General features: G+C 49.6%; 1 protein-coding gene across 1 annotated transcript in view; it reads left to right on the top strand.

Annotated features, from left to right (window-relative positions):
* The window catches only part of Phf2 (PHD finger protein 2), a 75,299-nt gene that overhangs the window by 46,009 nt on the left and 16,095 nt on the right, over nucleotides 1-13,195 (top strand). The window contains exons 4-11 of the mRNA XM_075969679.1: nucleotides 3,052-3,212; nucleotides 6,036-6,177; nucleotides 7,732-7,918; nucleotides 9,643-9,805; nucleotides 10,784-10,871; nucleotides 11,229-11,335; nucleotides 11,740-11,831; nucleotides 12,907-12,996. Of these exons, the coding sequence (XP_075825794.1) occupies nucleotides 3,052-3,212; nucleotides 6,036-6,177; nucleotides 7,732-7,918; nucleotides 9,643-9,805; nucleotides 10,784-10,871; nucleotides 11,229-11,335; nucleotides 11,740-11,831; nucleotides 12,907-12,996 (1,030 nt within the window). The remainder of the gene's footprint in view (nucleotides 1-3,051; nucleotides 3,213-6,035; nucleotides 6,178-7,731; nucleotides 7,919-9,642; nucleotides 9,806-10,783; nucleotides 10,872-11,228; nucleotides 11,336-11,739; nucleotides 11,832-12,906; nucleotides 12,997-13,195) is intronic.

Genomic DNA, 13,195 nt, shown 5'->3' with positions numbered 1-13,195 from the left:
GTGGGAAGTACCACTCTCCGTCCTGTTTTCTGGCCACCTGCCTCTGCCCTTGCCACATGGTAGAGGCCTTTCCTTCCTTCTACTGCCTATACACTTGTTCTGTCTGAGTTCTGGCAAAAAAGTAGGCAAAGAGCAGTCTCAGGAAGCTGTTCTGGGTCACCCACAGTTGTGAGGCTGGTACTGTTTGTCTGATAGAAATCTTTATTTCTCTCTTACTAGTATCATTGCATAGAGAGTTTTCAATTGCTGGGTTTCTTTTGATGCTTATTATGTGATGTCACATGATTAACTGATCTATGGTTTACCCTGGCTCCTCTGAGCTGAGTGCTACTCCCCCAGCTCCCAACCTTCACTGAGATGTAGTTCACTAACTATAACACATTCATTTAAAGTCAGGAGCTCTTGACATGCATGTGCCTCCTCACAGGTGTGTGCATCCATACAGGTGTGCGCATTCTCACTGGTGTCTGTATCCTCACAGATGTGCGCATCCTCACAAGTGTGCATATCCTCACAGGTGTCTACATCCTCACAGGTGTGTGCATCTTTATTAGTCAACTTCAGAGCCTTTCATCTCCACAAAAAAATCCTGCCAACTTCTCGTTCCCCATGGCCTTGAGAATCCACAAGCACCTTTACCTTCTGAGCCCATTTTCTCATGTGTAAATCTGAGACATTTCCTAGAAATAGAATCACCCAGTATTTGGGTGCCTTCTTTTAATCTGATTATTTTCAAGGCTCATCCACATTGTAGCATTTGTCAGGACTTCATTCTCTTTTTGGTTGAATAATATCCCATTGTCTGGCTGGCTGGACCACTTGCTGTTTATATCATTCAGCTGATGGCCATTTGGGCTGTTTCTGTTTTTGTTTTCATATTTTTGCTTTCTGACTACTGTGAATAATTGTGGTCTAAATATTTAGACCCACGTTTTTGTGTGGTCATGTTTCCATTTGTTAGCGTGCAGCCACTGGGTCAGATGGAAATTCTGTGTGTAATAGTCTGAGAACCACCAGGATGCTTTGCAAGGCGGTGGCATCATGTGACATTCCCGCCAGCCTACAGGAGGGAGTTCTCCAGTTCCCCTTCCTGTCTAGCTTTTGGATCTGGCCAGCCGTCCTGTGGGTGTGAAGTGGTCTCTTATATTTTGACTTGCATGCCTTTTATGACTAGAGATGTTGAACAATTTTTAATTTACATGTGGGCTTTTCTCTTCTTAGGGAGTCTACTGAGATTCTTTGCCTCATACACTGTGTGTGTACACACACGTGTGCACCTGCGTTTGGAGGCCAGAGTATAATCTTAGGTGTTGTTTAACTGGCATGATTCATTCATTCTCTCTCTCTCTCTCTCTCTCTCTCTCTCTCTCTCTCTCTCTCTCTCTCTCTCGATGGAATCCCCCCAGCCCTTTGCCTCACACTTGAAAATTGTTTATTATATTTATATATTTATTTGCATATGTGTGTAAATGCATTCATGTGCATGAACAGGCCTGGACTTTTATCTGCTGAGCCATCTCACTGATCTTGCCTCATATTCAAAGTTTTTAAAATTTACTTTATGAGTGTTTTGCCTCTGTGTGTGTGTGTGTGCGCGTGCGTGCATGCACCACGTGCATTTTCAGTGCCCATGGAGGTCAGAAGAAGGCAGCAAATCTCCTGAACCCGGAATTATGAGTGGGTTTGAGCTGTCATGTAGGTACTAGGAACCAAACACGGGGCGTCAGCAAGAGCAATGAGTGCTTTTAACCACTGAGCTATCTCTCCAGCACCACCCCCTTATACCTTTTAAAATAATATTTGTGTCGTTGACCTGTAAAGGTTCTTTGCACATTGTAATGCCTTTTAAGAATTCTGTGTATGTGTTTGTGTCTGTGTGGCCCTATATATTCATAAGTAGAGGAGCTTGTAGAGTCTAGAAGAGGGCATTGGATCCTCAGGAGCTGGAGTTACCACCTGGCAGTGTTCTCTCTCCAGCTCCTCTTTCCATATTCTCGATGGATACTCCTTGCGCATGACTGGCAGAGACTTCCTGCCCCATAGTTTGTCTTTTTGCTTTCTTGATGGTGGCCTTTGAAGCAGAAAGTACTTTTGATGTTGTTGGTTTTATCTAATCTTCCAATTGTTTCTTGTGCTCTTGTTGCGATCTAAAGCCTTCGCAAAATCCAAGATCATGAAGATTTATCTTCCTGTCTTCTCCTAAAGGGTTTGTAGTTGTAGCATTTAGTATGTACTTTGATACATGTTGAGTTAATTTTTGCATATAGAATGGAGTAAAATCTAACTTCCTTCCCCCTCCCACCAATATCACTTGTTGGAAAGACTACCTTTTGCTATTAGATGGTCTTGCCATCTTTGTTGAAATCATTTGCTCGTAAGTGTCTTCATTTATGTCTGAACAAAATTCGAGGTACTGTCCATGTTTGTTCTTGTGCCAGGAGCACACTTGACTCCTGTAGTAAGTTGTGGAGTAGAGAGCTGTGGGTCCTGAACCTTTGCTCTATGTTTTCAAGATTGTGTTTGTTATTCTGGATCCCTCATGAGGTCCATGGACTTTTAGATCAGCTTGTGAGTTTTAACAGATTCTACAAGATGAAGTAGAAGGATTTGTTGTGCTTTCTTTTTGCCATGTAGGGGTGCAAGAGAGAGAAAGGAGAGAGAGAGAGAGGAGAGAGAGAGAGAGAGAGAGAGAGAGAGAGAGAGAGAGAGAGAGGAGAGAGAGAGAGAGAGAGAGAGAGAGAGAGAGAGAGAGAGAGAGAGATTGATTCATCTAGGTGATGGTGTCTCTCTGTGGAAAGGGTGGCCAGCATACAGGAACATAGTAGAGTTTTTCTGTCTCTCATCATTGTGGTACCTGCCTTCCATGTTCCATCACAGTTACCAGTGGACCTGTGTGCCTTGCTCTCAGTGGTGGGTGGCCGGAATCAGCACCACAAACTTGCCTACAGCTATCTTAGTAGTTTTCAGGGTGCTGTGGCAGGCCAACCTCCTGGAGCATGGGCGGCACATAGCCAGGTATCCTGAGGTGCCGGACCCACCCTTTCTCCACAGTGCTGAAGATGTGGTGTCCCGTGTACCAGGCAGCCAGCTCACTGTGAGCTACATGGAGGAGCATGGCTTCACCGAGCCCATCCTTGTCCCCAAGAAAGATGGACTGGGCCTATCTGTTCCTGCGCCGACATTCTATGTGAGTGACGTGGAGAACTATGTGGGTGAGTACTGTCCTTTGTGTATCTTATAGGAGCCTGGGGTAGGGAGGTGTTGGGATGAGGAACTGTGTTGTGTATAAGCACCCTGGCCTTATCCTTGTCTGATGAGAGTAGGTAAGGCTTAAGGCTCCTGAGCCAGGATCTACCACTGAGCCTGGAGCCCCAGTGATCCTTCTGTGGCTGTCCCCGCTTCTCTTTCCCAGTGCAGCATCACAGGCCACACTCTCCACTGTAAATGAGTGCTAAGAATCTGAGTTCAGAAGATGTAAATACTTTGCTTTACCCAATGACCCATCTCCAAGACTTTCATGAAGATTTGTTTGTTTGAGACAGGGCTTCACTGTGTAGCTCTAGATGGTCTGGAACTCTTTATGTAGACCAAACTGGCCTTGAACTCACAGAGCTCTGCCTGTCTCTGCTACCACACCTGGCACGTGGAATACTTTAAATACACAAAAGAAAGAGACAAACAGCAAGCCTGTGCACCTGGCTGTTGGCCACACCCTCCCACCAGTTGTGGGTTGATTTTCTCGTCCCCTAACTTTTTTCCCTTAAAGTGTTTGAAGACCTACGTTTGACTATATCGTTTGCGCATGAACTCCAGTGCTAATTGAATATGGTTTTAAATATACTTGCAATTCAGTCACTGCTCCACATTGATAATTCCATGATAGAGTCACAGGGGTGTCTTCTGACACTGTGACATGATGTTATCATCTACAAATGTGTTGGGCCACATTCTTGGCTATCCTGGGATACATGTGACTGTGGGCTGCAGGTTGGATACGCTTATACTTTGACCTAATTCTCCCCAGTTCCCTCAGAGAATTCCTGTTTAGAGTTGCTGAGAAGGCTTGCCATGTAATGACGACCTGAGTTTCACATTCCTAGAACCTACGTGACAAGCTAATGTGGTAGTGTGCATCTATAATCCCAGCACCCCTCCTGTGAGATGGAAGCCTGGGACAGGAATTACCCAGAAGCTCACAGCCAGCTAGTCTGGAGTAGCAACAAAGATCAAAGAGTAGGAGTGGAGACAACTCCTGAGAGTTGTCTTTTGACCTCCACATGCACACCTGCATTCACATACATGATGTGCACAATGCACCCATTTACATGTGCAAAGTTCTGGGTTTTAGCTCCAGAAATACAAAAGACTCTTTACATTGGGTCATTTGACTCAGAATTAAACAGGACACATGAGTTTTCATGTCCCTTACATATTCTTTTGTGACAGACTCACACCCCTGCCATTTTGTCAATTTTGTGGGCCCAACAGAATTTCTCATCTCCAGGATGTGATTGGTTGTCAGAGCCCCTGCTGTGGCATCCAGCAGCTCTCTGTGTCCTGGGTGTTTTCCCATGAGCTCTGGCTTACAGGCCTTGCATTCTCACTCAAGGATTTGTGTCTCTCCCTTCCCAGTGGGTGCTCCTCCATCTTTGAGGACACCTACAGTGCCTAACACACACCTGTAATGATGCTGCCATGGTCAGTGGGGCCTGGTGTCCAGGCTTCTTGTCCACAGATGTCCCAGAACTTCCACCTTGTGTTTGAGCAGCCACTGTTGACCTGTACAAAGGGCATGTTTGCCTGTCCATTCTGTATTGTTTCTTCCTCTCTCTCTCATGACTTTTCTATCCTTGGTTATTTGAAGAGCTTCGTCTTTTCCTCATCAGCTACAGAAAGGACAAAATAAGTGTTCTCTCCTCTAGTTATCAATTAATCAGAACAGCAAGTTGGTGCCTATATTAGTTCTGTATTAGAATTCTACCACTGTAATAAAATATTTGAGACAAACATTTTACAAAGGGGGAAAGGTTATTTGAACTTATGGTTCTATAGCTACAAGTCCATAATCATGGGTCCCAAAGTTTTGCATCCCTAATAAGATTGTGTGTGATGGTGCAAACTGATCATATACTATACCCATGAGATGAGGAAGCAAAGGAAGAAGGAACAAGAGTCCTACAATTCTCTCCAGGGACTTCCCTGTAATTGGGCGTTTCTCTCCCATCTACCTGTTCCCAAATACCTAGCAGCTGCTTTCCAAATTACTACACAGAGGCTTATATTAATTGTAAATGCTTGGTCAATAGCTCAGGCTTGTTACTAGCTAGCTCTTACATTTTAGGTTAACCCTTGTTTCTTATTTATGCTCTGCCATGTATCTCCTGCTCCCTCTTCATCTGCTGGCGACTCCTCTGATTCTGCCCTTCCCCTTCCCATCATAGTCTGGTCATCTGGTCATCAGGCCTATACTTCCTGCTTGGCTACTGACCAGTCAGTGTTTTATTGAACCAATATGAGTGATAAATCTTTACAGTGTCCAAGAGGATCATTCCACAGAATTTCCCTGTGATCTAGCATCCTCCCTACTTCCTAAATGTTTCTCTACCTCCAAATAGCAGCACAGGGTGGGACCAAGCCTTTGTGTAGCCATACCAAACAAATGCCTTTGAAATGCAGGGCTCCTGGATTTTAATATTATTCTGGATGTTATCTTCAAAATGTCTGTTGTTATCTCCAACTTATGTTGACTATGCACCGGTATATTAATTTTCTGACATGGTCTTTCTAACTGAGAAGAGATTCACTACTTCACAGTGTTATATTACTAGGTCCAAGAAAGGAGCATCGGTTACTTGAATCCACAGCAATTGTAGGTAGAGGAGATAAGGTCAACCCTTATCTATTCTGTGGGGGCACTGCCCACAGGAGAGTGTACAAGGGCAACCAAGGACATGTAAGTGTCCACCCTCATCACATCTTCTAGGGAGGCCATAGTACTTTCCTGGCATGCTCATGTCTTCCCACTTCCTCCCCAGGGCCAGAGAGAAGCGTGGATGTGACAGACGTCACAAAGCAGAAAGACTGCAAAATGAAGTTGAAAGAATTTGTGGACTATTACTATAGCACCAACCGCAAGCGTGTCCTCAATGTGACCAACCTCGAATTCTCAGACACCAGGTGACAGGCTGCTCTGGGGTGGGCTTTGGTGGGCTGGCTCAGGGTCAATGTCCCCAGTCTCCAGTTCTCAGGATGCCGTCAGGACTCTAAGGGCTGACTCTGGGTTTTGCATGGGGTTCTGGGGTTGTGAAACCTGGTTCAGTGTTCTACCCTGGTGTGGGGACTGTGAGGCCTTGCTTGGGGTTCTGCCCTGGGTATATGCTGCAAGGCCTGACTTGGTGTCCTACTCTGAGTGGCCTGCTGCTGTCCTGTGAGTTGCCCAGAAATCACCATGCAGGCTTGATTCTCCTTTCTCTTAAAGCGCACTGCAACAACTCAGATGAAATAGAAGCAAAAAGGAAACCACCCCACTCCCAGAGAAAGCCTCTGAGGCAGTATGAATGAGGCCCTTCCAGAGGCACATGCTCCTCACACACAGCGATGGTGTGCTGAGATGACACGCAAACACAGAAGCACAATCTGTGACATACACTCATAACACTGCACACATACAGTGCCTGTCCCACAGAGAGGTAGTCCCCAACTGCAGAACTTGCATGGGTCATATTAAGGGTGTGGAAAGAGGTTAGGGACTAGGGGTTGTCAGCGGTGCTGGAGTCCTACCTAGGTATGGGAAAGGCTGTCTCATATGTAAGATGGACACAGAGGATCAGGTTATACGGAACTACTCCAGACAGCCTGGTTAGGGTGTACGTAGACTTCAACAGAGGCAAAGTAGAGATTTGTGGGCTAGGTGTAGAGGCATGACAGACCCTGTGTGGCCCGAGGCAGCAAGAACATTCAAATCTGCTTCTCTGTCACTGCACATGGGGGCTGACATTTCAATAAACCCCAGGTGTATTAGATTATCTTCTGTTGCTGTGAAAGACACCATGACCAAAAGTAAGTTGGGGAGGAAAGGGTTTATTTCATTTTATAGCTATGGTCCATCATGCAGGGATGTCAGGGAGGGAGCCTGGAGACAGGGACTGCAGCAGAGGCCATGGAAGAACGCTGTGGGGCTTGCCTACAGGCCAGTCTGATGAAGGCATTTTCTCAAATGAGGTTCCCTCTTGTCAGATGACTCTGGCTTGTGTAAAGTTGAAAGAAACTAACCAACACATCAGGTCACCTCTGCCTTTTCCTACCTTCCCTGAAAGTGACATAGCTGATTTGACAACAACTAAATGTGACAGGGAATCTCTGGTCTGCCTATGTTTGCCCCAGAGAGAGGTGGCTTTTCTTCAAATGGTACAGGAGGCACTGGGCCATGTAAGAAACATTTCTTCAGAGAATCTTGTGATACCAACTCCAGTGGGCCACTTTAAAGGCTCACCCCTCTTCCTGGGGTAGAGACAATATCCTCTGTGGCCTCCGCAGCCCCACACAGTGACTGGACTCCTTCCACCCTCTGGAGCTCTTGGTTTACTCCCCTATAAAGTGAGATGGCTGCCCAGGGCCTGCAGATTTACGAGGTAGCATGTGGAAGGAGCCTTGTACTGTTCCTACCTTAGAATGCATTAAAAATGGAAGCTCTGGGCCCCATTCCTTGACTGCTTCCTTTTATGGCCCCAGAATGTCCAGCTTTGTGGAGCCACCTGACATTGTGAAGAAACTGTCGTGGGTGGAAAACTACTGGCCTGATGACGCCCTGCTGGCCAAGCCCAAGGTGACCAAGTATTGCCTGATCTGTGTGAAGGACAGCTACACCGACTTCCACATAGACTCTGGGGGTGCCTCGGCCTGGTACCATGTCCTCAAGGTGAGCCACATCTCTCAAAACATAGCTCACCCTTTGCCTCCTATTCTCTGTCCTCAAGATTACAGCCCCTCCAAGCCCTGTCTGTGGCCAGGAAGTTACCCATTTCCAGTGTAGGGGGAATACTGGGATGGCCAGTTCTGGGGCAGGAAGCCCACTAGATGTGTATGGGTAGAGGTACTAGTGACATATATGTATTTCCCGTTTCTAATGTCCTTAGGGCTCATTAACAATTATGGGAGGCCACTGGGTCACCTAATGCCCCAAGTAGAGTGCAGAGGTGCTGGGAAGACCTCTCAGCAACTACACTGACATCTGCAGGCAAGATGGCGGGTACCTGAGCCAGTAGGGAGGGTAGAGGGGCTTATCATGGAGGCAAAGGGGGACTTAAGAGAACAAGATGTATAGAACAACAGAAACCCTGAGCTTGGGCTCTGCCGGCAGAAACTATACATCTGCAGACTAGCAGTGCTGGACCCAGGGTGCTGGACTCACACCCTTTCTGGCTCTGTGAGACTCTAAGAAGTCATCATGGTGTCTGTTCCCAGAGCATGAGGATGAGGCTCTTTCTGCTCTGGGTGCAGAGCCTGGCCGGGCTCGCACATGACCACCCGGGAAATGATGTCTATCATTATTCCAGTCTGAAAGCCCTGAAGCTCTCGAGAGCAGACCTGTTAAAGACTTGCTGCGTGGCAGTTTTTTTTTTTTTAAGATTTATTTATTATGTATACAGTATTCTCAGTATTCTGTCTACAGGCCAGAAGAGGGCACCAGATTTCATTACAGATGGTTGTGAGCCACCATGTCGTTGCTGGGAATTGAACTCAGGACCTTTGGAAGAGCAGGCAGTGCTCTTAACTGCTGAGCCATCACTCCAGCCCCCAGCAGTTTGCGTTTTTTTATTACCCCCGGGCACACATGGGATTTGTGGTGCCGTGGAATAATGTGTGTACTGCTCCTGACCAAATCAGGCTCACACACCTAGAACCTCCCTAACAGGCAGACTTCCAAAATTAAAACAGTATTGCAGGTGGGAGTGGCGAGCCTGTAAGGATGCTTTTTAGGTCAGAACCCATCACCTGACCCCGGCAGGCTGAGAAGGGTGCCCATTGTCCCTAGCACTGGTGGACCCTGCTGCCTGCCTCTGTGCCCAGCTTCTAGTAGGCTATATTCCCTGGGAAAGAGTCTCTAGCACCTGTAGACTCTACCCCATTTGTAATGTTACCAGAACCCTGGGGGTCTCCATCTATCCCAGTGTTCCCCAGCTCCCTATGACTTCTGCCCCACTCAGCATCCTCAGCACCCAGTGTACTCTGCCCCCACCCCAGCATCCTCAGCACCCGGTGGGCTCTGCCCCCACCCCAGCATCCTCAGCACCCGGTGGGCTCTGCCCCCACCCAGCATCCTCAGCACCTGGTGGGCTCTGCCCCCACCCAGCATCCTCAGCACCCAGTGTACTCTGCCCCACCCCAGCATCCTCAGCACCCAGTGTCCTCTGCCCCCACCCCAGCATCCTCAGCACCCAGTGTACTCTGCCCCCACCCCAGCATCCTCAGCACCCAGTGTACTCTGCCCCCACCCCAGCATCCTCAGCACCCGGTGGGCTCTGCCCCCACCCAGCATCCTCAGCACCCAGCAGATTATCTTCCACCTCAGCAGCCCAGCACCAGGGGGCCTCTGCCCCACACCCCTGGTCTTGCGGCTCTACCAGTGAGCTCTTTTTGCAGGGGGAGAAGATCTTCTATCTCATCCGGCCAGCTTCAGCCAACATCTCCCTGTATGAGCGCTGGCGGTCAGCCTCCAACCACAGTGAGATGTTCTTTGCCGACCAGGTGGACAAGTGCTATAAGTGCACTGTCAAGCAGGGACAGACCCTCTTCATCCCCTCAGGTGAGTATGCAGGACCCAGGCTGATGGCTGTCATACTCACTGCCTATTCTTCATGCTGGAGTGCCTTGCTGTCCCTGACTGGCCCAGCCCTTATGGAAGGACCAGCAGTGGCCCTTTCACAGCAGGAGGCCTGGGTGGTTGGACCTGCCGTAGCCAGCACCAGGTTTCCTCAGGACTGTGTGGCAGCTGGTTTTGGCATGGGAGACCTGGCTCAGTCAGTAGCTCTGGAGGAGGAGGGTAGGTATTAGAAGTGTTTCTAAGGAACGCTTAAACTAATATAATAAAGTATGCCCTGAGCAGCTGAGGTTGCCACGTTCTCCTGGGAGGGTGAATCCCAGAGCTGAAGAGTCCACTCTGAAAGACTCCTTCCCTCTAAAGTAATTTGACCACATCTTGAGAGTGGGGCGCAGGCCCCACTGTCCCATGCAGGAGCTGGGGCCTTTCCTTATGATTATGTATATGGCTTTTTGTTTAAAATCAGGATCCAAATGAGGCCCCAGAACCTGACTGAACTCAGCCTCTGCCTCTGGCTCTAGGATCTTCCTTCCCTGAAGCCATCCTCACACTTACTTTGGGAGGCCTTTTAGTTCTCTGGATTCTGGCCCAAGCTCCATCCCCCTGGAATAACTTAGAGACAAATCTCAGCCTCTAGGAAGAGTGACAATTCCAGCCCTGCCTCTTCTCACCCCTGTGTGGGCAGGTCCGAGATTGGGCTCCCTCTCCTGATGCTGGGCTGCCCGGGTGTGTCCTGACTATGTCTGGTTGGCTCCGAAGCCTCAGTTTCTATCTGTCTGGTACTGGGGTGTTACCTCAGACACACTCCACTCTCTGTCTTTCTCAGAGGTTCCTACCTGGCAGGGAGGAACAATGAGGCAAGGCCTGGGATAGTAGGAGCTGTAGTCCGTGGTGAGTGGGGAAGGTGAAAACAGTTATGGGAAGAAGGTAGAAGCTAGCCACAGCTCTGCATGTCTCCCTCAGGCTGGATATATGCCACACTCACGCCCGTGGACTGCCTGGCCTTCGCTGGACATTTCCTCCACAGCCTTAGTGTGGAGATGCAGATGAGGTAGGAACTCCTGCAGTGCTGTCTACCCTTGGACCAGGCTGCCCAACGGGCACCATAGCCAGACTCCTGGCTGGACTCAGCTATGGGTTGCTATGTTAACATCTCTGTGTTGAGGGAAGGAGGAATGGGTTCCTTGGTCTGGGCTAGGGCAAGCCTAGTGGTGGTTTGGGATCAGGAAGGCTGTTGTCATCTTTCTTGGACTATGGCCAACCTCTCTAGTAACCATAACCCACTGCTTCAACTCAGAGTGGCCATCACTTTGGATCTCTTCAGGTCCAGGGGAGGCTGAGCTGGCTCCCTTTGGTGTGGCCTACTTGATGCTCCCTGCACTGATTCTTTCTTTTCTGTGGCTTCCAGGGCATATGAGGTGGAAAGAAGGTTAAAACTAGGCAGCCTGACTCAGTTTCCCAACTTTGAAACTGCCTGCTGGTACATGGGGAAGCACCTATTGGAAGCATTCAAAGGTACCTGTCACTCCAGGTTGGGTGACTTGAGCCTGCAGTCCTGGTCTAAGGGACATCTTGGCCCTTTGTGAGCCCTGGTCATGCCTCCTTAGGACACAGGATAAGAGGGTCCCTGGGGTCTTGGTGTAAGCTCTGACCCACCTAGACAGGGCTTGGGGGTCCTGAGCAGAGAGGGGAAATAGACAAGGCCTGTCCAAGGCCCTGTTTGGTAAGCTTCATGTGGGATGGGAAGAGATGGAAGGTCAGTCATTTCCCTGCAGGGCAGGTGCCAGGTGGTCGGGTCCCCCAGATTCCAAGGAGAACCGTTGGCAGTTGGGCTGGTGCCCTGGAGCAGTGACCTCTGGAAGGCCTCTTGCTGGGGCAGGCTAAGCAGCCACCACACTAACCTGTCGTGTCCTTCCCAGGTTCTCACAAGTCTGGGAAACAGCTGCCCCCACATTTAGTCCAAGGAGCTAAAATTCTCAATGGTGCTTTTAGGTCATGGACGAAGAAGCAGGTAGGGAGCGCTCACTTGTGTTCTTGTCTGAGGGAACAGGGAGTGGGTGGGGAAGAGAGCAAGCCTGTGTCCTACAGAGCAAGTGTAGGCACTGTCTTCCCCAGGCTGGCCTAAGCTGGCCTGCTGACACTAACCATGATCCCCTGAGGGGTGTGTTGGACAGATGTAGGTCGTCTGGGCCAGCCTGGGGTTATTGGCCCCAGGGCTAGATTCCCTCAGGAGTTTTGGCTAGGACAAGTTTCTGATAACCTGGAGAGGGCAGGAAGGGCCCCAGGAAGGGCTGGTGCATTGACCACACATCTGGATCTGGACAGGAAGTGCTAGGGATGCACTCATGGCTCCTGTTACTCAGCATCCACACAGTCTGTGGATGTAGCCTCCCAGCTAACTTGCTTTGTGACCTGGGGGTACCTTTATCTCCTCCTTATCCTCTCCTGTGCACTGGTTTCCTCCAGCCCCTGGGAACTGTTTCTCAGAGGTCACGGGGATGAAAGGGTTCCACTGACTTTCTCCTCTTGCCTGGATTGTTGCTACAGAAGGAGAAATGAGTCTGGCCTAGCCTAGGGTAACCTTGTGATATTGTCTCCTGCTAGGGGCTCTCGCTATGCAGAGTGCCTGTTCACCTGCTACTTGAGGGACAAGGGGCCACTTCTAGGTCACAGAGAAAAATGGGAGGTCTCAGAGAGCCTTAGCAGAGGCCAGGTAGGGAACCATGTCCATGGCCTGTTTCTACCCATGTGTGGGCCTGGTGGAGTGGACTGCCAGTGTTCTCCTGGGACCATTCAATGGCTGCCATCTTCTTGAGACTCAGAGCTGGGACAGTCCAGGGGTCCCTCCCACCTCACCTTAACTACATAGTCAGGAAGAGAAAGCTGGCCACATTCACTCCATAGTCAGCTAGCTGGTGGTGGCATCAGGCAAGACCCAGTCTTTTCCACTAACAGAAGCAGCTCACAGAGACAGGGCCCAGGATCTTGGGCACCAGGCCTTAAGGGCTCCATGGCAGCCTCTCACCCCATGGGAATGACTGAGGTACTGCGGTGGCCAGGTTGGCACTGACCCCACTGTTCCACAGGCTTTGGCAGAGCACGAGGACGAGCTCCCCGAGCACTTCCGGCCCTCGCAGCTCATCAAGGACCTGGCCAAAGAGATCAGGCTCAGCGAGGTAACGCCATGCCAGGGTGACAGACCCCTGGGACGAGCCTGCCAGGGAACTTTCTCTGCATTAGTGTTGTGCCCAGTGTGTGGAGAGTGCTTGGGGATAAAGGCGAAGGGAGAGAAGAGTGGGGAACCCTGAGTCCAGTCTGAGTCCCTGTTCTCCTGAGTCTGGAGGATCTGAGCCTGTGTCACACATGGGGCTCTAG

This window comes from Microtus pennsylvanicus, chromosome 4 (assembly GCF_037038515.1).
Source record: "Microtus pennsylvanicus isolate mMicPen1 chromosome 4, mMicPen1.hap1, whole genome shotgun sequence".
Taxonomy (NCBI): domain Eukaryota; kingdom Metazoa; phylum Chordata; class Mammalia; order Rodentia; family Cricetidae; genus Microtus; species Microtus pennsylvanicus.
This window is presented reverse-complemented; position numbering and strand designations above follow the sequence as displayed.